The sequence below is a fragment of the Bactrocera neohumeralis genome, chromosome 6 (genome assembly GCF_024586455.1).
Source record: "Bactrocera neohumeralis isolate Rockhampton chromosome 6, APGP_CSIRO_Bneo_wtdbg2-racon-allhic-juicebox.fasta_v2, whole genome shotgun sequence".
Lineage (NCBI taxonomy): Eukaryota > Metazoa > Arthropoda > Insecta > Diptera > Tephritidae > Bactrocera > Bactrocera neohumeralis.
Window position 1 is genome coordinate 45,665,338 of NC_065923.1, and position 24,744 is coordinate 45,690,081.

Sequence of the window (24,744 nt, forward strand, 5' to 3'; positions counted from 1 at the left end):
CTAGCGTACGTATTATATTCTATGAAATTTCACTTAATATTATGTTCAAACTCCCTCTATGCAGAAATCTATTGAATCATCGTATTCTCAATTCTCATCTGTGTTCCAGATATCTCTAAACTGAATACTAATTATAATGTAAGAGTTGATTTATGAAGATATATGGAGTATATAAACATATATAGGAACAAAATATTCGAAAAATTTCCGGTAATAGTTGCAGAGCTCAACCGTAGTAAAATCACCTCAGCTGGGTGTCGAATATGTAGTAGACTTTTGCCAATCATACTGTGTACGATGATAATCTCTGCAAAAGAAACAGATGAAGGCGGCATGCAGTTGTGACAAGACACTCAGCGGCCGCCACAATGACAACTAGCAAAGAGCTATTCGAAATATTGTAATTCCACATAGTGACATCATTCAGTCATTCGTCATCACCACGTTTGATGTTTCATAGGTCATAAATCCATGCGAATAATAATTATTCAAAATCAACAACTTTCATTGTCATTACTCAGAGTGAATCAGAATTGGAACTATAATATTTGGATTCCTTTGATTTATTTTCACAATTTCGAACTTAAAGATAAACCTCCCACTTTTACATTTAAATCACCGATCCTATCTAAAATATGTAGTAACTCTTCTCAAGCACACATTTCCTTTATTTCTGCTTACCAGTATATATTTCATACAAACCTTCGCATGTTTACAAACCTTCACATGAAAGAGCAACTTAGGTGAAGGATGTTGATACAAATATTTGTACACATACAGATGTATGTGGCAATTCGCAGCATCTACGACAAAGCACCCGTTAAGAAAAAGAAATAAATTGTGCTTTAAAGCTTAGGAAATTTGATTTATGACTTTTTAAATGAATATCGAATGTGTAACAGCAATGTCTTTAACCTTGTTTAAAGCTTTGAAAACCTACTTCCCAATTGAAAATAATTTTTAAATTTGTTTACATTTTTTTTTACTTCCTCATATACTTGTACACTATTTTGCGTTCAACAATAAGAAAAAGCACCAACGCGAATTTAATACAACCTAACCTACAGTCATGAGCACTTTGTGATACATAATACATAGTATAATATGAGCAGCAGATGGAATATTTGTAGTGCGTCAAGGTCAAGGATATCAATTGAGTGGCGTTAGGAAAAACAATGGACAGCACTGTTATAAATATTTTAACACTGAAAACAATCAGAGCAACACAAAAAAATTGTACACAGCGCAGAAACATTTGTAGAAGGAAGGACAGTTCAATTACCAGCAACACTTACTTATATGTACACATGTTAATTATATATTTCTATGAGTATACGAGAGCGATTCGGTAACTCATTATCCTACAGAGAAAACCCAAATTTCGGAGAAATAGCCAAAAATTTTCAGCGCAGTATCTTTTTTATCTCAATACACTTGACCCAGCGATGCTCCAATTTATATATTTGTAGGTTTTAAATTTTGAGAACAAAAAGTGCACACATTTGAAGAAGACGTTGAAAGCAGCAACAGTTCGTAGTGTGATTTGAATAATTTGACTGTGGCGACAGCGTTTTGATGTTGGGAAGCATTATTTTTCGCCAATTCCTATCGTGTCTACCTATTTCTCATGTCAAATATTTTACGCAGAATAAGACCTGCAAGGTCTTTTGAGTTGCCTACTATCTCAGTAATCAGTTTTAATCGACAGTCCATTAATGAGAGATCGCGAATCTTTATCACATTATTTTCCATGGTAAAAGCTTTCGGAGACATCTTGGTAAAGCTCAAAACCCGAAGTGCATCCACCGTGCAGTCACCGTGTACAGAACCCAAGTACTCAATGATTGCACTACGCGATTTCCTTTCCAAAAACAAAAATGGAATCACCAACTTACCCCACGCTACCACAAGCGGTTCTCATTCAAGTGAATGTAGGTATTAAGTACAAGATTGTAAATCTCTTCGCTTATTCGTACTACCTTGCGATAGTGTTACCATTTGGCGTTGAAGCTAAGTACTTTTCTCACCGCCCTCGTATGTACACACATTGTAAATATAGTCACTAAACTATTTAAATCTCCGATTGAAAACAACTAGAGGTTATTACTTTACTCTCTACTCACCATCTCTCCTCCATGCCTTCCATTTTTATATCTGGTATATTTGGTATTTTTTTGTTCAAATACTGCGAGGAGATCTTGAGCAACGATTCGCTGTAGGATTTCTCAATGGCGGAACGTTTGATAGTGAACTGTCGTATGTCCTCGAGCAAATCGCATTCATGTTGATTTTTTAATTGCAATTTGGCCACTTGCTCTGTGTGTAAATTCTTTAAGAATTTCACATAATTTCCCTGTGAAAGAGAAAATATTTATAAATGTTAGAGCGTGCGATGAGCATTAATTTGAATAGCGGCACGTACAGGAAAAAAGCATTTAAGCATACGGACACGTTTATAATATGTAAAAGCAATAAAATTATATATATGTACATAAATAATAAAAGCACTTATTCAGGCAGATTTCATTAAAAGTGCAGAAGCAAATTAGATAAAGCAAGAAACATGCTAAATATTCGTATTTATACAAAATGCGTTAATGATAATATAAAAAAATAACCTACGATATATTTTAATTTACGTAAGAAAAAAAAATACTTAATTAATAATGGATAACATGGAAAAATTCGATTTTCCAAATATTTTGAAATACTTTTGCTCATGTTGTAAGACTACTTCATCTATACTAAGATTGTAAAGAGGACAGATTTTTACCTATTTTTGTATGTTTGTAACGAATAGGCTCAGTACGGGGCCGATTTAAAAAATTATTTCACCAATAGAATGCTACATTCTTCCAATTTGACATAGGCTACATTTTATTTTGAAAAAAATTAGGGATCATTGGTAAAATTTGAACAATGTAACCGAAGGAGTAGAAAAATGAGTCTTAAAATGTCTTTCGTCGAATGCGCTGCCGAAACTATTAGCGATAGAACAAAATAATGTACAACAATATTGAAGAACATCATAATGTCTACAAAAAACTCCGCGGTAGCATATGTCTAACTATTGGAGTTATGTCACTACAACAACTTATTTCATTTTAAACATTAATGAAAATGCTAACCAAATTCAAACCATGCTATTTATGTGTTTATATTAATGTGTATTTCAACTCAAAGAATACAGTGCAGCCAGTGGAAACACCGCCAGCAACAAAATTCACATTGACGAGTTTTTTCTCAACTTTCTTCACTGATCCGTTTGCGAGAACATTGCTCTATTCGGAAATACCTTGATATTATACATGGAATGCATCCAGTAGATTGACATCCAGATGTGTTCTCAACTAATGCATTAGGACGAATTTACACAATCCACCCGAAAAACGACGATTGCTCCTACCTTCGGTTGCTATTGATTAATGTACGCGGTTCATCTTCATTTGAGTCATTGCGTACTGTGAATGGTACGGTGTGTACAACTTTTTAAGAAGCATGCCAGCAATTACAATTGCTGGAACATGATAATCACTTTAATGAAAATGAAGTTCGCACACTTTTCGCAATAATCATTTCGACATATCAGCCTTCAAATCCGCGTCAATTATGGGATACGAACAAAAAAGACATTGCCGAAGACATTTTACATGGCCTTCGCTAAAAATTGGAAATCGTAAAATTTCGGTTGATACTTCCGGTGGTTCGATATCAATTCCATCTTCCCTTTGTCAATTCACGAAAGATGAGCTCATCACAAATGTTCGGACATTGGCCAAATTATCGTAACTACGATTCCTTAAGTGCACGCGCAATGTTAGCTGCCAAAAATACCGATGTTGTTGACTTAAACTGGAAGATTCAAAGTCAAATTCCGGGAGACTAGCGCTCATACAAATCGATCGATCGTCTTGACAATGAATTATCCAGTGGTATTTCTGAATTCTTTGGACAGTCTTGGTATGCCACCGCATCGTTTGCGTCTCAAAGTAGGATCGGTCTTTATTATGTTTCGCAATCATCATGCCACGAAACTGTGTAATGGAACCCGACTGATTGTGACGCACCTATCGAATACAAGGGGCAGAATGCTTGATTCTACGAATTCCATTGAGTTCTAACGATTTCCCATTTCAGTTCAAACGTATTTCGTTTCCAGTGAAAATTGCATGTGAGATGACAATCACCTAAAGATAGTCGCATAGTGTAAGGCATAAATTTGGAAATATTATGTTTTTCACACGACCGTGGCGTGCTCACGAGTTGGAAAACCATCTTTTCTGTACACCGGAATAAAAACCAAAAAATGTTGTTTATCAAGCTGCGTTACATTGAAAACAAAAATAAACAAAAATTAAATGACAAATTTAACTTTCTTTTCATTTCGAACACACATAATTTCTCGCAGGACAACGGCTGCGGGGTCAGCTAGTATTTTATATTTTGATCCATTATGTACACTGCTCAACGATGAGCTAAGAGGCTCGTAAGGTATTTGTGGACTTCTGATTACGATTTTGAGCTCAAAAATTTTCCATCGCGTACAGCTATTTTTATCATACTAGAAAATGGTAGTGATTCGAACCCTCGCTTAGGAAATGTGTAATATAATTTTCGGTATTAGCAACCTAAAATTAAGAGCGTTTAACATAGATTTCGTAAATGGAAATATACTTTAACAAATTTACTTGAATTCTTAAACCATGTATCATTGGGTTTTAGAGAACACAAGCATGAGGTTGTTATACAAGTATACACTGACTTTAGCAAAGCTTTCGATAAAGTAAACCACTCGACGGTCGTACATTAACTTGGCCGTCTGGGCTTTCAAGCAAGATTTCTTCAATGGGTATCTTCTTATCTTTATAATAGAACACAACGAGTGATATTTGAGGCGACTCTTGCAAAATGTAGTCATATTGATCCTATTCTTTTCTTCTTATTTATTAATAATATCTCTTCTGTCATTGAATTCTTAAAAATTTTAATATATGCCTACTATGTAAAGCTTTTTAAATCATACACTTCAATTGATGAAAGGTGTCTGTCCCCAACAGACTTAAACAATTTGGTTGCTTGGTGTGATAGAAATGATTTGCCATTGAATCTCAAAAAATGTAAGACAATGTGCTTTCTCGTAGATCTGGGCTCCCTTCTTCTTATACTATTTACTACAGCAAGTTTAAATTTTGTTGATTTGGAGTTACTATAAGCCCTAAACTTAATTTTAGTCTTAAATATTGATACCATAGTCTTGAAAGCAAAAGGTATTCTCAGTTTTATTAAACGTTGGTCTAAAGAATTTAGAGATCCGTGTGTTACTAAAACAATTTTACAACATTGGTTACACTCATAGTTATTAAATCCGTTCTGTCAAGTTAGAGTCGGTACAAAAACAACTTTTACTTTCTACCTTAGTGTATTTCCGATGGGATTCTAGGTTAAGTCCTCCTCCATACCCTAGTCGTTTAAAACTTATAAATCTACTTGCGAGTCGTAGAAAAATGCTTTGTGTTTTATTCTTGGTAAAAATCCTGAATGGAACAGTTAACAGTTCTTTTCTCATGTCTGAAGTTCAATTCAATATCCCGGTTCACTTTTCGAAGCAGTTTAGGCCCTTACTCTTAAAACCTTGTAGATCAAATTTTGAACTTAACGAACCATTCTGTCACATATGTCTTGATTTAAATTCTCATTCTTGCACATTTGATTGATCTGATTCACTTTTCGAAATTAAAAAGACTATCTTGGTTTTTCTCAATAAATAAATTCGCAACAATTGTTTATAACGTATTTTAAATCTTAGCTCTTGAACTTTATGTTTCTGTAGCTAAGCAGTTTTAGATCTCGACGCTTAAAAACTCTCTTGCCCTTCATGAGTTAGCTGATTCCAAACGTATGCGGATGCGCCCCTCGCGTCGGTTGGCGGGGGTAATCGTTGGGTTATAATAATAATAACGACATCACAGTCGTAAAATGACTTTAAACTAGTGTTTTCGGATGTTAATAAGAAAATTTATTTTTCCAGTCAAGACAAGGGTTCAGCGCACCTTTTTTCTCTCTCGCATACAATCATCACAACTCGTTTTGTTCACTAACTTGTTTCGAAAATCCTAAAAATCAGATATAGGGTTATATATACCAAAGTGATTCAAGTTTGAATACAATTTATCCGTTCAAAACTTATAAAAATTGAGATAATGTTCTGTTATATTTCTTGGCTTCATAAAATTTAAGTTCGAAGATGGGCAAAATCGGCCAACTTCCTCGCCCACAAAATGGCGAAAACCGAAAACCTATAAAGTGTCATAACTAAGCAATAAATAAAGATATTAAAGTGAAATTTGGCACAAAGGATCGCATTAGGGAGGGGCATATTTGGACGCAATTTTTTGGCCTAAGTTTTTTGTACATATCTATTTGAAAACTACTATTATCATATGTCAACCAAACTCTATAGAGTCGTTTCCTTCAGGCATTTCCATATACAGTTCAAAAATGGAAGAAATCGGGTAATAACCACGCCCACCTCCCATACAAAGGTTATGTTGAAAATCACTTAGAGTGCGTTAACGGACTAACAAAAAACGTCAGAAACACTAAATTTTACGGAAGAAATGGCAAAAGGAAGCTGCACCCAGGCTTTTTTTTAAATTGAAAATGGGCGTGGCATCGTCCACTTATGGACCAAAAACCATATCTCAGGCTCTAAACCGATTTCATGTTTCGGTATATAATATTTTCTTAACACCCTGACGACATGTACGAAATATGAGTGAAATCGGTTTACAACCACGCCTTCTTCCAATATAACGGTATTTTGAATTCCATCTGATGCCTTCTCTGTATAATATATACATTAGGAACCAATGATGATAGCGGAATAAAACTTTACATAAATACGGTATTTGAAAAATATGTAAATGACGGATAATGAAATCTCGATTATCACTTTATCATGCAAGAGTATAAAATGTTCGGTGACACCCGAACTTAGCCCTTCTTCACTTGTTTCGCATACAATCATCACAACTCGTAGGCTACTTACCGAAAATATGTCAAAAATTATATGAAAAATTCAATCGTGCAGATATCTAAACTTACAAACTACAAAATGTTCTGTAATATTTATTGAAAATCTCCCTTTGGATTTCAAAAGTCATTGGAAAGCCTTCAGCAACAATGACGTTGTCGAATGTGTAGAAATCGGTACTCTAAATTAAAGCTATTTTCACAGAATCATGAAAGAAAACCCCGGGGAATACTTTACAGACCAATAAGCCTCCTGCCTTTCCAAAATATTTGAAGAAGTATTACTATCAATGATCCCCTTTTCCTACAAGAAAATTATAATAATTCCAACGCACCAATTCGGTTCGTTTATATCGTTAGTCAACAATTTTCTAAGTAACTATAAAGTCCTAAATTATTAAGAAATTGTTTAAAATCATCGGGCCAACTTTCAGGTTCTATTTCGGATAATTAGAAAATAATAGTGAGGAGTAGAGAGAGCGGTTTCATCAGGATCTAAAGATGATAGAATAAAGGTATCAAAGTTGATGGGATCGCCGAATGAACGGCACATTACTACTTATACTTAAAAAAGAAATGATAAAAGGAGCTTTAATGAAATACATTGTTACAAAAAAGATCCCAGAAATTTAAAATAAAACGCAAAATATTTAATTATTCATCAATATTTATTTTTTCGCCTTCAAAGTAATCCCCACCAGATGTAATATACTTATGCCAATGACTTTTTTAAATCTTGAAATACTTTTCATAAGCACGTTTTGGGATGGCCTTCAGCGAATATTGTTGTATCTCTTCGTTCGACTGATCACGGGTTCACGGAGCGGCAATTTCAGTTTGGTGAAAAAGAAAACATTTTATGGAGCCAAATATGGTGAATCTGTATTTGATCGTTGGTATTCATTGCGTTTTTGGATTTAAATTTGGTAACAATCGTGGTCTTGATGCGATGGTGCAATATCATCGTGTAAAATCCATGAATTGTTCTTCCACAATTTCGGCCATTTTTGACTGATGTTCTCACGCAAACGCCTCAATATAACAGCAAACCACGAATATCGAAAAACAACAAGGATCATCTTGATTTTTGAGCGAACTTTCAAGACGTGGTTTTAGCCTAATCGTCAAGCAAGAACGCGTTTCATACCCAAAATATTCACCAAATTAATTCGCGCTCATATTTGCAACAGTAATTAAGGATCGTCCTACGAACTTAGCAAAATATATTTTTTTGAAAAATCATTTACCCGGTGAATTTAATTACAATTTCCGGGAGCTTTTTTGTTCCAATGTAAAATGAAAATAACAAGGATTAAAAAATAAATGTGTTGTGAACACACATTGTAACTTTATCTAAAATCGATCCTATATCTAAAGTAACAAAACCATTAACTGATTTTTCGGAATCTCCTTTAGATGAGACAAGATGTGATGATGAACTGATGATGATTAAACTCAATTTATGTACTTAGCAATATGAAAAATATTTACCAATGAAATTTTGATAAATACAGGTCAGCATCATTTAGTTAAAGTTCTACTTCACTTTCAAAGAACTAATACAGTCGGATTTAGGCTTAATCTCCGTGTCTCTCAATGTAAACATATTGACTGATATATAGTGTGTATAAAGTTAACCAGGAAATACATTGTATATCCAGTCCCAATGTGAAAAAGACCAAATTCAACTAAGTATGTTTAAAATAAAACTGAAATAAATATATAGGACTCGGACTTTAGACTGATTTCACCCGTTGTTACCATCAAACTACAGTACAAGTTTGCTTAAAATTTTATGTGTTTTAATTCAAATTGCACAAAGCATTCAGTGCAGGGCGTGAAGTCATTGAAAACTTGTCTCATGTAACTCGACGATCTCTTCTTATAATTAAAAATAGCATAACGTCATTTTTAGTGATGAAAAGAAGTTCAATCTAGATGACCCTGATAGTTGTAAAAGATATTTTAGAGATATGCGCCAAGATCGGCGATCCTGTTTTAAGCGAGGGTTTGTTTGGCGGTGGCAGTGTGATGGTATGGGCTGTGTTCTGCTATAGGGGAAAGTCATCTATGTGCTACATCTCTACCCGAGAGAATGCTTAAATGTATGTGGGTCTCCTTGAAAGTGAGTTAATACAGTTTGGTGGCAATTTGTATGGCAACGACTGGACTTTTCAACAGCACAATGCATCAATACACGCAGTTCAGGTCACCAAATCCTTTTTTACAGAGCGAAAAATACCTGTATTGGACTGGCCCGCCTTAAGTCCGGACTTGAATCCTATTGAGAACCTTTGGGGTGTCCTCTCTGCCAAAGTGTTCCAGAACGGTAGACAGCTTGAAAAAGCAGGAAACCTTAACAAGGCAATAGACCAAGAATTGGCCAATATTGATCCAGCCCACCTTAAGAAAATACATGATGCACATATAATTCTTTGTATGAGATATTAACCGCGATAGCATCGAACCACTTAAATAAACAGTACACGAAATTGTTTTTAAAATTTGGGAGATAGCAGAGGATTTCAACATCACTAATTTGGTTACTGTTTTGGGTATGAAGCATGTCAATACTAGACTCGTACCAAAAAATCTGAATGTACCATCACAGTCTAGCATATTTGTGACTGACTTTTTGGTCAAACACGAAATGAGAGCTGAGTATTGACCAGATTTGGCTCACTGTGACTTTCTCCTGCTATTGACCCAATATACAAGTATAAAAATAGCCAGACAAACTGTTCGCGTCGTAAACAAACACATACTAGTTGACATATGTATGTAGGTCAAACATTTACATGAATGTAAATAACAGTTGTACCAAGATAGCAATAAAATATTTATCGATTTGGCTTGTACGCGCAGTTTAAATGGACCACTTCTGGTCAAGTTTGATCTTGAGTGTATAACAAAGTGTATGATAAATACTATTGAAGTTAGGTGTGATTATAAAGTTTTGAAAGATATTGCGGAGTAATTATGGATTACTTGATTCTACAAAAGCAGCTTCATTATGATCGATTAATGAACTCATACTTCAATGCGTATACTGCATAATAACACTATAACTGCAACTACAATTTTACTAAAATTACAAATTGAAGGAAGTGTTAAAAGCTAAGTTGCTATACATATGTCTGTTTGCTCTCCACAAACACATTTATGCCAAATGTTTAAATTTAGTGAATGTAACCATGTAGATGAAAGTCCCGCGATTAGCCTGTGGCTTACCTTTTCCCATTAGTTCATTCACTTTTGATTCGTTGGCAAAATTAAATATATATCTACAAGGAGCAAAATTATTTTAGCTTACAGACGTACTCTTAACTAACCAAAAATTATAGAACTGAAATAAAATACGAATCGTCTTAAAATACGTTAATTGACTGTGTGTGAAACAATGAGTTTGTTCATGGGGCAAAATAGTTTAAAATAGTTGAAATCTGATAGACCATAATACATAGTTTTAATACCACAATTTATCAATAAATAATGAAATTTTCGAAATATTCAGATCCTATAGTTGCACCGGATAATTTTAAAACTAGTTTTCACTTTAACCTTAATGATCAGCGTTTGTAATTTGCCGGTATTACTGGCTTAAATCTATTTTAATAAGGTTTTTTACCGTTTTAATCAAAGATGACCTATGAGAGAATCTTAATAAAAGAGGCGGCTTTTTACCAGCAAACTTATACGTAATAGATAGATAGGAGCAGCTAGTAATCACTTGGTTCCAGACTATAAGATGTACTTAAAAACTTTTTAACGAAGCTTCCACAGCTTCTGGCAAGTCACTATCAATGTACGTACACTGCCGTTTTTCTAATGGAAGTTGTGGTTGGAGCTTGGAGCATCTTGGCGCTTGACTTGTGTTTTCGGATTTATCGAAGATAAACTTTAATATGTAGCGTATTTTGTTCTTGATTGGAATCCATATTTCACGCGCGGTGAAAGAATTGAAGACAAGTTTTCACAAAACTGTCTGACAAGTTTTTCTTAGTACAAAATCTTATATTTCTAGCGGCATTTACCAGAACAGACATACTTTGGGATAACGTTTGCAAATCGTGAAAATTTATTACGAAAATATTGGTTCAATTTGTGCTGCGTCCAACACTCGATCGACATAATCGCCCAGCAGAGTTGGTAATTCGGCGGCCATGGATCTATTTTGCACCGCGTTTACTGTAGTGGATAATGCACATCTTCAGAGAGGTGGAACAGAGTATGGGAGAAGTCCCGAATGAATTGGACGTGGTGATGTGGACAACCTTTGACTCCAACAAGACGACGCTATTACATGCTATTCAGCCAAATAAACAATCACTTTATTGACAAAAATTTTTGGTGAGCGCATTATCACGCGTCGCGTGGCGTGGACTCCAAGATGGAGCGATTTAACATGCTGAACTATTTGTGTGGGGTTATGTGGAGGTACTTGTCTAAGCAGATGAGCCTGAGAGTATTGCAGCCTTAGAAGAGAATATTGGGTATGTTATTGCTGCAAAAAGTGTTCGAAATTGGAATTCTCGGATGGAATTTATTGGAACCAGCCGCGGCGGTCATTTGCACGAAACATAATGGCAAACCTTTATCCTTATACCGAGTGATCCAAGGAGAGGTAGCTTTTTCAATAGTATTTTTTTGTCAGATCACGCGTTTATCGTGTCAAGCTGTCATTTTATTTTTGTTCAGTATGGTTTGGCATTTCATCATGGAAAGACTTACGCCTGAACAACGTTTACAAATCGTTCAACTTTATTACGAAAATTCACGTTCTACAAAGAATATGTTTCGCACGTCGCTTAACTTATTGACAACATAATCGGCATACTGAGCGTAATTCGAAAAACCATCACCTATCTTGAGGACTGACGTATGTAATGACTTGGCGCATTTTACATTCTAAAGTCTATGCGGACAATTCCGCTTCCATTCAGGCCTTGGAGCAGCACATTACGCGTGTCATTCGCCAGTTGCCTGTCGAAATGCTCGAACTAGTCATCGAAATGTGGGCTCAACGGAAGGACCACCTGAAACGTAGCCGCGGCCACCATTTGAAAGAGATAATCTTCCACAAATAAATGAAAAAGAATGTTCTTTCAAATTATAATAAACATTCCGCATTAAATTTGAAGTTTCTTTGTTTTTTCTTTAAACATATCTGTTATTTCTTTCAGAAAACCACACGTCTAAAAGTATCCTTTGCAACGCAAGATACAGATTACTAAAGTCTTCTATAGGAATAATTATGGATTTATTTTTATTAGGCCTTATACTTTGCGCTAACTAATTAAAAAGTGCATATAAAATTTGAAAATTATATTTTTTCTATATATTCTATATATACATATGTACATATGTATGTAAGTGTTGTAACTAAAGTTGAAGAAATAATTGCAGAAAACTAAACGCGTGGGTGTCTACTTTAGCGCCTTCTCGTCTGTGTAAAAATCAACTAAACACGGAACAGTAAATGACAACATCGAAAATGTTAACAAAAAGGGGGAAATAAACAGTACTCTACAAAACAACACACACATTAACACGAGTGAAACGTACATTTTAATACACATACATAAATTTTTTCGGCCAAATTCATGGGGGCGGAACTTACCTTACGTGGCGGGGGCTGCATTTTCGAGTGTGTTTGCTTGGAACTGCACTCAGCGCAACCACTTCAAGATAGATTTGGAAAAATATTACTCTAATTGTTTATTATTGTTTTTTTTTTTTTTTTTTTTCGATATTGCGTTAGTGACGCAGTTGATAGATTACGTTATTTTACTTTTTACCCTTAGCAAACGACTATTTTCAATTAAAATGCGGACATAATAGCTATTTGGAATATCGAAGGAAAAAGGAAATGAAAATCATAAGGAAATAAGAAAATAACGAGTAGTAATGGCACACAAATATTCAAAGCTTAGCAGAAAGCATTTTGATTAGTTTGTTTGTTGTTGTTTCGTTTTACTTTGTTTTTTGGTTAAGAGAGGCACAAGGCACCAGAAGTATGAGTGTGTATAATCACACAAACTATGTAAAAAGGATATACTGCGCGATAGGAAATTTTCGAGTTATTATATAAGCACATGTATCTGACGGCAAAGCCGTGCAGATGCTAGTATACTGGAGCGCTTATGCGAAATTGAAAGAAATATTGAACTAGCAATGTAGCATAGCACTAAAAAGCACTTCACATACACACTTTATGTAATGAGCTGAAAAAGAGGTTTAAAACTGTATATTGAAACACCGCTGTTTCGTTACTTTTAGCGTAGTTTACATGCAAATATCCAATTTCTCGATTTTTTCGACAAAATAATGATTTTTCTTCAAGCACATCAGCAAAAGTATCGCACAAGCATTTAGTTTAAGTACGTCGAATATCCATATATTTATATAGGAGCATAAAATAAATTTAATTTTCATGTATGCAGTTATTGGATTCGCACTAAATAATTAATGACTTCACATTAGCAGGCAAAATTGCGTTTATTTAATATATAATTTTGTGCTAACACTTTTCTTAGACATATCCACTTCGTTGTGTTGTCGTTTTTTCATTTAAACAAATTGCTTATAATATTCGTCACACTATAGATTTTCACACTTTTCAGCAACACTTCTGTTAAATATTATAATTTCTTAATAAAAATTATATTTTTCACCAGTTTTAGCAAATTTTTCAGCGAAAAATACGGTCGCGCAGTCTGAAAATATCTGATTTTCCTGCGAACTTATCGATTTCGTGTGGTTGCGTTGAAAATTTCTTTTCAAATTTCATCTTCCACTTTTCTCATTGGAAGTCGTCACACACAATCATTCATATGTATGCTCACAATTAAAATAGCTCTGCGTTTAGGTACTTCCTGGTCGTTTGGCAGACTAACCGACTGAATGACAGGCTGATACACTCAACTCCCGAATAACAGCGAAATTCCACAGCAATTGGCAGTTAGTAGAAATCATTCATTCATATGACAACTGGAAGCAAATAGTTGGGCTTCCAACCTACACTCATGTGAGGGCATGCGCACTGCATATATCCTTTGCACACCGATTTTCTCTCGTATAACGCTCTGTATTATCAACTACTGCTTTGCTCCTTCCTGAATTTGTTTTCACTTTCATTACTTTGACTATTTATAGTAAGCGCCACCAGCTGCAACTATTACCAATATTTTTCAATGTTTGTTGTTTGTATTCCAGCGCTTATCGCGTTGTCATCAAGTTGCCATAAACTTGGTTGCGTGACGATGAGGTAATATTTGTTACGATAATTATCGTACACGGTCAGCAGCTGGGGAATTCTATTGGCTGATTTATAAGACTACTTATAAACAAAACGTTCATGCACAGAGGTCATTGTATCGTCAATGCAATTAAAAACGCACTACCACCGCTGACTAAAACCACAAGCCTTATTATTATTACTTTTTTTTAACAGCGAAAAGTTATTTTATTTCACTTTATGACACGTCTCCAACTGAAAGCAAAAAGTAAAATTTCACCAAATTCAGCATGACCAAATGTGATAAATTTGAGTAGTTGGGGTTTTTGAGTGAATGCATACTTATGCGCGTATGTACATATGTTTTATCAGCTAAAGTATGTACATTTAAGTGCTTATCGAGTGGCTGTGATAAGGTAATAAATATCAAGAAACAATTTTGTATACCCTAAATAGCATATAAAGTTATTTAAAGAGAATTTTATTGAACAATTTTTTTATTAAGCGAACTCAGAATATACAAATTTATACAAATTGAACTAAAAAGTAATAAACAAAATTTATTCATCAATAACAAAACTACAATTATACTATTATTTATATTTTTATAACATAATGTAAGCCTTATAATATCAGCAATTTATGTGGTTGCACATAAATTATTTCTTTAGTTTTCCCGTCTACAGTTTTTAAAGTATATGGCTCAATGGTTGAATCAAAGAAAGCTTCTATTCTGCTACCCACTTTTACATATGCTGCAGTGTCGGCATCAATTATAATCCGAATATTTGCAGCTGAATCCCAATTTACAGCGTTTTCAATGTACTGCTCCAACTTCACGGTTGCTATGTGCACCCCATAAGCTTTATTCAATTCTAACACACACATATGCGTACCATTCTGTAGGCCCAATTGTTGATCGTTTCGTAAAAAATTACGCTCTATGCGATTTGCTTCCTCCAATTTTTGCAAACGTTCCGCATACCCGCCTTGAACATATCGCTTCTTCTTTTGATTAAATGCCGTTGGGTGAGCTTTAACTTTGGCTGCAGCGTTTTCACGTTCAATTAGCGCTACTAATAATTCCAACTCTGTGGGTGCTGTGCTCTTTTGAGTTTCCGTTATGGCGTTTTTGGGTGTGCGCTTTGGTGAACCATTTTCTGATGAAGAAGATGACCAATCAATTGATGTATCTACCGTATCATGTTGTGACAAACTGTTTTTTGTCGGTGTTTTTTGTTGTTTTTCATTTGATAAGCAACTTTCTGGGATGCTACTTTGGCAACGTAATATTGAAAATGTCTTACGCACCTTACACCACGGGGAGCTATTTAGGGTATTACTGTCTAATGGAATATTTCTGTTACCCAACGTGGTTCTTACTTCTCCTTGTTTTTCGATGACTTTACTTAATTTACGCTTAATCCCCACGTTAGGCAATTTTGATTTTCTCGCTGACCGCGAGTACCTTCTACTAAGAGGTGTTGAGGCACTATTGTGGAAGCAGCTTATATTGAGAAAGCTTTGGCAATTTTCAGTGGACAACTCATCCTCACTACTCCATGTTATATCTAGCGCTGCAGTCTCATTGGTTTTGGACAAATTATGGCGGGAAAATAATGTATTCTCCTCGTCACTGCTGCAATCGGATATTCTTAGATCGGGTGGTTGTTCTTTGGCACTGCATGGAAATGCCATCGATATGTATTATAAATAACAAATAAAAAGCACAAATGTGGAGTTATTTAGTTACCATCCTGTATGCAATATTTATTAACTCTTATTAGTAAATTATATACTTCGAACCAATCATATTAAACTTAAAACATATGGTTTGTAGAGTTGCCGAGTTTTGGTTACAAAATTACTAAAGTTTCAACGACAGATGGCGCAGTATAATGTTAACTAACAAACCGTGTAATCAGAGATATTGAAGATTACAAATGACAAATTTGATCATTTTCAAATTATGAATCGCAATTTATGCACATTATTTTGAGAAATATCTAATTTATGTAAGCAAAAGCTATAGCAGTGACCATTTCATAACAAAAAAATTGAAATACAGAGGTCGCTATAAAAACATTAAAATTATTTCCTTGAAGCAAAATTTTGAATTTCAACAATATAAGGAAGTGACTGCGTAATTTTGTGTAATTGTATTCTTCAGACTGAGGACACCTCTGCATAGGTAGATTGAAGGCTCATTAATGCACCGTGACCTGTGGTTTATTGTGCCACCACCTGCTACCACTACACATTATCTAACCCAGTTAAATCATAATACTTAGTAAATTTCGTGGGGTAATGGTTATGCTGTGTAGCCTTACACTTTCTTCTTGCTATTTTGGTATAATCAAGGAATATGTGCTCTTGAGTATCTTAGAAGATAGAAATGATACATATGCGAAGGACAGTGACCCAAGCTGTACAGAAACTAATTTCTTTTTTCATCAGCTCCTCTCGTAATGTGTGGTGACCGACAGTGAAAATGGCCGGATAGTGTTAATATTTTTAAGAATTTAAATTTAAGACACGCAACAAGGAAATGGTTTATTTCGAAATATTGTATAAAGAATTCAATGAAATCAGAATTGTTGTAGTAATGTGGCTAGTGTGTCTAGATAAGCCGTTATTTTTCCATTCGGTAATTTCTATAATTGGTAGTGGACAAGGCAATCCCAAATACTCTTAGAATACGAAAAATTTGGACAGTAAGTATTACAAGGCAATTTTTGTGAAAATCTATTTAAAATCTATCTATTTCGAACCTTTGTATCAACCAAGACAATAAACCGATCGATGATTATATATTTTTATTAAATGTTTATCCAGCGATAATTTTCTTGAAGCCTGAAAAGAAAACAAAGATTAAAATTTTTGAGAATACCATATGCCATTGTTTACACTGATTTGAAATTCATTATCATTTTGATTGTTACATTTTTGGAGTCTTCACTTTCTCGGTCAATCTCATTTATGGTTATTAAAAACACTTTTTTCGTATGTAACGCCCACTTCCCTTCATTGTTTTCGAAGTTTATAAGAATTATACGGAAACCATTTAGGAATGATCAGCAAGCCTAGAGCAATTACTCAGAAACACTCATAAAACTGATAAAAACAGGCTTCCTAGTAGAGATGATCTTGTGGAAGCAAAATGTTCCAAATCTTAAAAAAGTACATAAATATAAAATGTATACAAACTAGGTAAATTTATTTAATAATACTGTGTTCAGTTTGGGTGCATGTCCGTCTGTCTGTCCGTCTGTCTGTATATATACGAACTAGTCCCTCAGTTTTTAAGATATCGTTTTGAAATTTTGCTAACGTCATTTTCTCTTCAAGAAGCTGTTAATTTGTCGGAACTGCCGATATCGGACCACTATTACATATAGCTGCCATACAAACTGAACGATCGGAATCAAGTGCTTGCATGTACGATATATCTTCACGAAATTTGGTATGAATTATGTTTATAGAAATAATGCAATATAGAAAGAAATTGCTCAGATCGGCTCACTATAGCATATAGCTGCATACAAACCGAATGATCGGAATCAAGGGCTTGTATGGACGTGAACTATCTTCACGAAATTTAACATGGATTACTGCTTAAGGTAATAACATAATCTCCGAAAAAATTGTTCAGATCGGATTACTATAGCATATAGCTTCCATACAAACTGGACACGTAGTTACTAAAAGAAATGCAAATGTGAAGAGTATATTAGCTTCGGTGCAGCCGAAGTTAACGTGTTTTCTTGTTTTTATTGAGATAACTCAAATATTGGCCGATATGTGCGGTACAAAGACACCCCGAAGTTCGAAAATATTTATATTAGGTATATGATGGCTCAGGGAAGGTCCGGTTCAGTACATTTTCGATACACAGCAAATGGTGTCCGATTCAACACCTTTTTTAAATACAGACAAATCATTATAAAAGGAGGATTATCCATTCATTTCAGTTATACTTGTATATATCACACATTGACCGACATTTTCGATCAACAGTACCGGGGTATAAATATGCGATACCTAGCGGCTTGAACAGTTTTTGTTGGATTTGAACAATTTTCGGCCATAAAGTGACATTCACTAAAGGCATTATTCAAACAAAGTCTTATCGCGTCATATTAATTGCTTCTTGGTTTGTGTACTGGAAAGTAAAAGAATCAAGTGGAATTTAAAATTGTGTTATATGGGAAGTGGGCGTGGTTATTGTCCGGTTTCGCCCATTTTCACAATGTGACATAGAAATATGAAAAAAACCACATACCAAATTTTGTCGAAATCGGTTGGTCGGGTCCCGAGATAAAGGAGGCGCTGCCAAGGACCATTATCCATTTTTTACCCCGGTCACTATAAAGCCTTGTCATACCATCCCGGCAGCATTTGGTTATTGATTTATCGCGCTTTTAGTAGTTTTTAACAGTACCGTTATATGGGGAGTGAACGGGGTTTTCATCCGATTTAATCCATTTTCACACTATAGGTAGGAGTTTTTGTAAAATTCGTGCTAAGCGAATTTGGTTGTTGTAGCTTTAGTGGTTTAGGATATATATAAATTAAATTTATTAGAAAGCGGGGCCACGCCCACTTTTTCAAAATTTTTTTGCGATCTCCTGTGCCAAATATGAGTTTTATATCTTAATTTGGTGCTTAGTTATGACACTTTATATGTTTTCGGTTAATGGCGATTTGCGGACGTGACAGTGGTCCGATTACGCTCATCTACGAACTCGAATTTTTTTTTGTACCAGGGCACCTGCAAACAAGTTTCGTCAAGATATCTCAATTTTTACTCAAGTTACAGCTTGCACGGACGGACGGACAGACAGACAGTCAACCGAATTTCAACTTTTCTCGTCACCCTGATCATTTATATATGTACATATGTAAATAACACCCTACATCTATCTCGTTTAGTTTTACGTATGTTGATACGTACAACCGTTAGGTGAACAAAGCTATACATAATACTCTTTAGAAACTGGTTGCATGAGTATAAAAATAGTAAGGTTTTGTTCATAAGACGTTAACGCCACACTGTTTTAAAAAAAAATTAAAGATTTTGAACGCAATCGTGCTTTCACTTTTCTTGGGGTCAAGTAATCTTTTAAAATGGTTTTCACGTATCCTTCCGATATTCCAACGATGCCAGTAAGATCTCTGACAGTTAATCATTGATTCTAAAACACCAATTCCTTTAGTTCATTGAAGTGTTGACAATCAGTTGATGTTGATGGCGGATTCTCGACCTTCTTTGAATAATTTGTTTCGATCAAAAAGACTCGATCACGACAAACAATTATCACCGAAGGCTTTTTCCAACGTTCAGAACGTTACAGCACCAGAAATTTGATTCCACTTACAAAATTTTATGGAACTTCTTTGTTGAATAATTTTACTCATCGTAAAAATGGCCGAATGCACTTTATGTACTTCAAAAAGATAAGCGTATACTAAAACTAATGACTATTTTGCAGTGACATTTGGCACAGATGTCCCTGACAGTTATACCAACTTAGAAAAAATATTTCGACGAATGGACTTCGCGCGAAATTTAAATTATAAAGTCTTACTATTTTTTGCCCATAGTAGTCTTCATTGATTACTGAGCAGCTATAAAATGCAATTTTAATTGTGTATGCACATACATATGTATGTATGTATAAATGTACTTGCGTCACTGCAGCAGCAACATGTTTTTGCGTTTGTTGATTAACGCAAGATAAGCACAAACTTATGTTTGGAAAAGTTTAACTCAATACACAAACAAATCCGTATGGCTTAATTGTTAGACCTTTATAGATGACCCAATCACCATTTGGAAGATTGTTTCTTACACGTTGGAGCGGAGTTGAGTTCAAATGGTGTATGCCTCTTCGAAATCATAATGTTAGAGAACTACGAGTATATCACTTATGTATTATAACATGAAATTGTTCGGATATAGCATATAGCTGCCTTACAAACTGAATAATCGGAATAAAATACATGTAGAGAAAATTTTTCCATTAGACAAGATATTTTGACGAAATTTTACTCTGGTTACAGAAAAATTTATTTCAAGTATACTTTGCTCGCTGGGAGACAAAAAAAACTGATGTGCACACAGCTACCTACGAAAGGAGAAATGTAATCTTAACGTTTATTTTAAATAATAATATTTTACATAATTTTTTGTTAAACAATTAAAATTTTACAGGTGTTCTTGACGCTTTCTCTGACTTTACAAAATTTAATCGATTTATCTCTAGTAGTTTATGAGAAAAAAATGTTTCAATTTTATCAAGCTTTAAATTTCTTCTTTCAATAACTTTCTTCCTAATCCCTTCCTAATGAACTGCTAAATTCAAAATCGGAGATTTTTCGAAATTTTCGTGGACCACTTGACGTGGTTTGACCCAACAATAAGCTAATGAAAAAGCAGCAATAGTTTCCTCTATCGGGTCTTTAAGGGGTCACATGGGTTTCAAAACATCGTTTTTTTTTTAATTTAATTCTACAACACCTCTAGAATATTGTTTTAAGTTGATCCAAGTAATAGTTTCGGAGAAACAGCCTTAAGAACTTGTGAGCCCGAGACTAGCTTGGCTAAGTGCGCCGTCTTTAAACGCGTTTTATGGTACTCGAAACTGTATTTTTGAAGCCGGTTGGCAAGATTTATCGAGAACTACCAAACCGATCTGCATGGAATTTTACACAGGCCTTTGAGATACAATTCTTAAAAACGTGGACGAAGGATTTCTTCGATTACAACTATTTGAAAAAAATTTCAGGAAATTTTCACTGAAATTTTAATTTTTTGTAAAAATGCCTACCAAAAATTCAATTTTCAGATTTTTTTCCTTTGTCCAAGTGCTATGTTAAGGTTTTAACTAAAACACGTATTTTTTCACTTTAGATGATCCTTTAAAGAGTTATCCTGGCTGGCGCATCTGTTTTCCGATTGGTCACCAAAAATAGCGTCGCAATAGCCGAATTTAAAATATTTTTTTTTCCAAAAATTGCAGAATTTCTTTGTATACGTTTGTAACAATACAAAATTCGAATAAAATATTTCATTATTTATATGTATTATATATATATTTTTTTTAGCCGAGGAAATCCATGTATCCCCTTAATTATTCACTAAATTTCTTAGAAAAAATGAGCCTTCCTTTGTTTATTAATTCGGTTTACGTGCGCTGTTTCTCTTGAGTAGTCCGAGTCAATATTGATCAGATGGTGTATTGTTGACATACATACATGCTTTTTATATTTATCAAATATTTTTTAATCGAAATTAATTTTACTTCATTTCTGGTCTTCACTAATACTTTAAAATTAAAAGAAATGATTCATATTTTTAGTAGGTATTTTATTTATATTAATTATGGTCTATCAAAACATTACTGATCAGGAGATATATTTTTATGATAATCAAGGGTAACAAAAAGGAATTTAGTTACTGAGGTAATATTTTATATTGTGTAGACATATCTGACTATCTACAAAAATAATTAGCTTGTTGAACTTGAAATTTAGTTTTGAAAAAGCTAATATCTCTGGGCTAAAAAAACAAAAGAAACGTGAACAATTTGCTTTTAAACTGTCAGCTTATACATACATACTATGTATATATATTTACGGTATACAGTTGAAGTTTCATAACTCGTACTTTTATAACTCGAAATTCTCCATAACTCGAACTCTTGCATTGCCAATAGAAGTCAAATTTTATACAAATTTCATTCCATAACTCGAAGTCTCTCTAACTCGAAGTTCTGTTGTGGATTATGGCGATTCGAATTAGGGAAGTTTAACTGTATAATAATAATATACTTATACGAAAACATCCTTAATTATTTGATTATGATGTTGTTATCATCGTATACATAAACACAACATCAAACACTGCCGGCTTAATTATACAACAACAGCTAACTCTCAAACAGGTTGCGATGCCGACTATGTTATGTTAAATAACATAACAGTGCAAGAGCGTTAACATTAAAGTGTTATGTGTGTGTGTTATTGCACGCCAAGCTATTTATTAAAATATAATGCACTACTAAAATGCTTTTGATAACCACTAAATTTTGAAAAAAAATGCAAAATTTATTTGAACAACGAAAAAATTATAGAATCCAATATTTAAAAGTATTTACTTGGTTATGTTAATGCTTAGTCAAAAATTTCGAATTTAACTACCTTTCGCCGCGTAGAGCTTTTCTAACAGAAAGCTCAGCATCGGAAAATGCTTGTTGCAAATACCTTCCGTATGCCAAAGTAAGAAATTTAGATTGCAGTGTCGCATCGTTTTGCTGTTGAGCGTTACAGAAAACGCATGGCATTGTCGGTTAAGCATACGCACTGGCGGTCAGTGATTTGATTTTAAGTGTGTTAATATATAACATATTGGCTGATTTGTAAATATTAATGAATTTTTGGTGATATTAATAAAAATTAATGTTCTACTACGTTTATTTGGAAGAATATAAGGAATAGTGAAATGAAAATAAAAGTGCTTGAGACAAAAAAATTTAGTAGAAAATGTGTGTGCTCATTAAAAAAAATAATAATTAATATAATAATAATACTAAAATCATACCCAACAAAAATTTTGTCCTGTTTGTGTATTAAATTACAATGGCAATGGCAACATTGTCGGTCGCAAATTTGTTCCCTGTAAAACGCAAAACAACAAACACAATCCAACGTTGGCGCTGAAAGAATAATTTGGGTTGTGAAAATTTAAAAATTATTGTGCAAATATTATGCGAATATAAGTGGCTCCACCAACTACTTAACGTCTAGGAAAGGCGGTAGGTGATCTGCGTTTGGTTACTTAGCAGGAAGAGGTGAGTGGGAAAAAGCAATGCAAATACGTTGTTACTTACCGTGTTGCTGTAGGTCCACCTTATTTAGCTATGAGTGTTTGTTTTGACCTTTTTTGTAGTGCATAATGCCATTGAATGACCAAAACAGCTTTTCGTGTAAACAAAAATGGTTATAAGTGAAAATTTAAAAAATATGGAACCCATCAGCTTGTCTGGGAAATTCTTTATTTTTGCATGTGGCACAAAAGCAGCTTTGATAAATAAAAGTTTGCGGTGAAGTGTGTTCGAGTGCGACATTACAAAATCTTAAGAAAGAGTAAATAAGACCTTTGATAGGGGTTCCTATTAGAATATAATGATTTAAGTATAGGAAATAATTCGTTTATATATAAATAATATGTATATCATTATAGTAGTAAAATTTTGGGACTATGCTCAAATTCTAATAATCCGAGCTCTTCACTCGAACAGTCGTCTGCTGGACAGTTATTTAATTTTGCAGTAAGATCTTAATTTAATACGTAATAATTGTACTACGTTTTCTCTGTGAGTGTTTTGAAAAAATATGTCAGTTTTCTCATAATATTGCAACAAGTTACACCGAGAAATAATATCTAACGACTGATACTAAAAATTAAAACTAAACGAAAGAGATTCGATACACATTTTCATATACCATAACTCAGTCACTAGTAAAATTATAGAACTCTAATTTCAATTAGATAATGATTTTGGATTTAAAAGGAGTCTCCGATTGCCACCTTGTCTGAAGGTGGCGTAAGTGTTGGTTAAAAAGTGAAACGGCGCAAGCCTCCCCGAAATAAAATTTACACTCAAAATAAGCGCAAGGGATAGTAAAATGCAGTTTCGGTTACAGATAACATTCAAAACAAGGAGATGTGGCCAAATATGGTCAGAACTAAAGTTACCAATAACTAGACACAGGGTGCAACATATTTTCCGGAAACAGTTGCAACATAAATTTGATGCCGAAGTGTCTCTATTAGAACTTTTAGCTTGACATAAGAAGGCACAGGATTTAGGGTAAAGAAATGCAAAAGTCATATATAGCAGTCAGAAAAAGTTGAACATAGACGTTTCAAATGGAAATTAAAAGTATTGGCGTGACCCAACGCATCCCTGACAATCTTGCTGTAAGAAGAAAGGTGGAAATCTGGTGGCTCTCTCATGGTAAGGTCAGTTTTTAACTCAATTGGAAACGAATCTCCTTTAAAGCGAACCATTCGCAGAAGACTTTCTTGGCGAGGATATTTCAGCAAAATCTTTCACTGTGTATGATGATCATTCCGAAGTCGAAAAATCTTCCATTATTGGAGATGGAAGATAGTTAAATTCCTAAAACCACTTAAGTGAAGGTCAATGTTCAAACTGAGCAACTATCGACATAAGCATACTTTAACATTTAGTAATTTCGATACTCCGACTTTATATTTGAACTCACAACAAAAAAGAAATTCCATACCTTTCGATTGCACAAATATCAACTATCGTTAAAGAAAAATGTCAAATTAATTTTTTATAAATAAATGATTCACAATTTAATAACATTTTATCTATTGAACTTAATATCAACAACCAATTTAGAAGCCGAAGAAAGTATAGACTCGATTCAACCCATTTTGA

The 24,744-nt window shown here is 34.1% G+C and overlaps 1 protein-coding gene across 11 annotated transcripts in view; it reads right to left on the reverse strand.

Moving 5' to 3' along the window:
* LOC126762750 (protein nervous wreck) overlaps window positions 1-13,934 on the reverse strand; it is a 31,220-nt gene extending 17,286 nt beyond the window's left edge. For 2 of the 11 annotated variants that reach the window (XR_007667512.1, XM_050479747.1), the window contains exons 1-2: window positions 13,558-13,690; window positions 2,124-2,353 (exon numbers count right to left, since the gene is read on the reverse strand). Coding sequence is in view for 9 of the 11 variants with exons in the window: in XM_050479747.1 (XP_050335704.1) it covers window positions 2,124-2,353; window positions 13,558-13,602 (275 nt within the window). In the remaining 2 variants the exon portion in view is untranslated. The other 9 variants (XM_050479756.1, XM_050479755.1, XM_050479751.1 and 6 more) reach the window with 7 other exon arrangements.
* Between the last annotated feature and the right edge of the window lie 10,810 nt (window positions 13,935-24,744).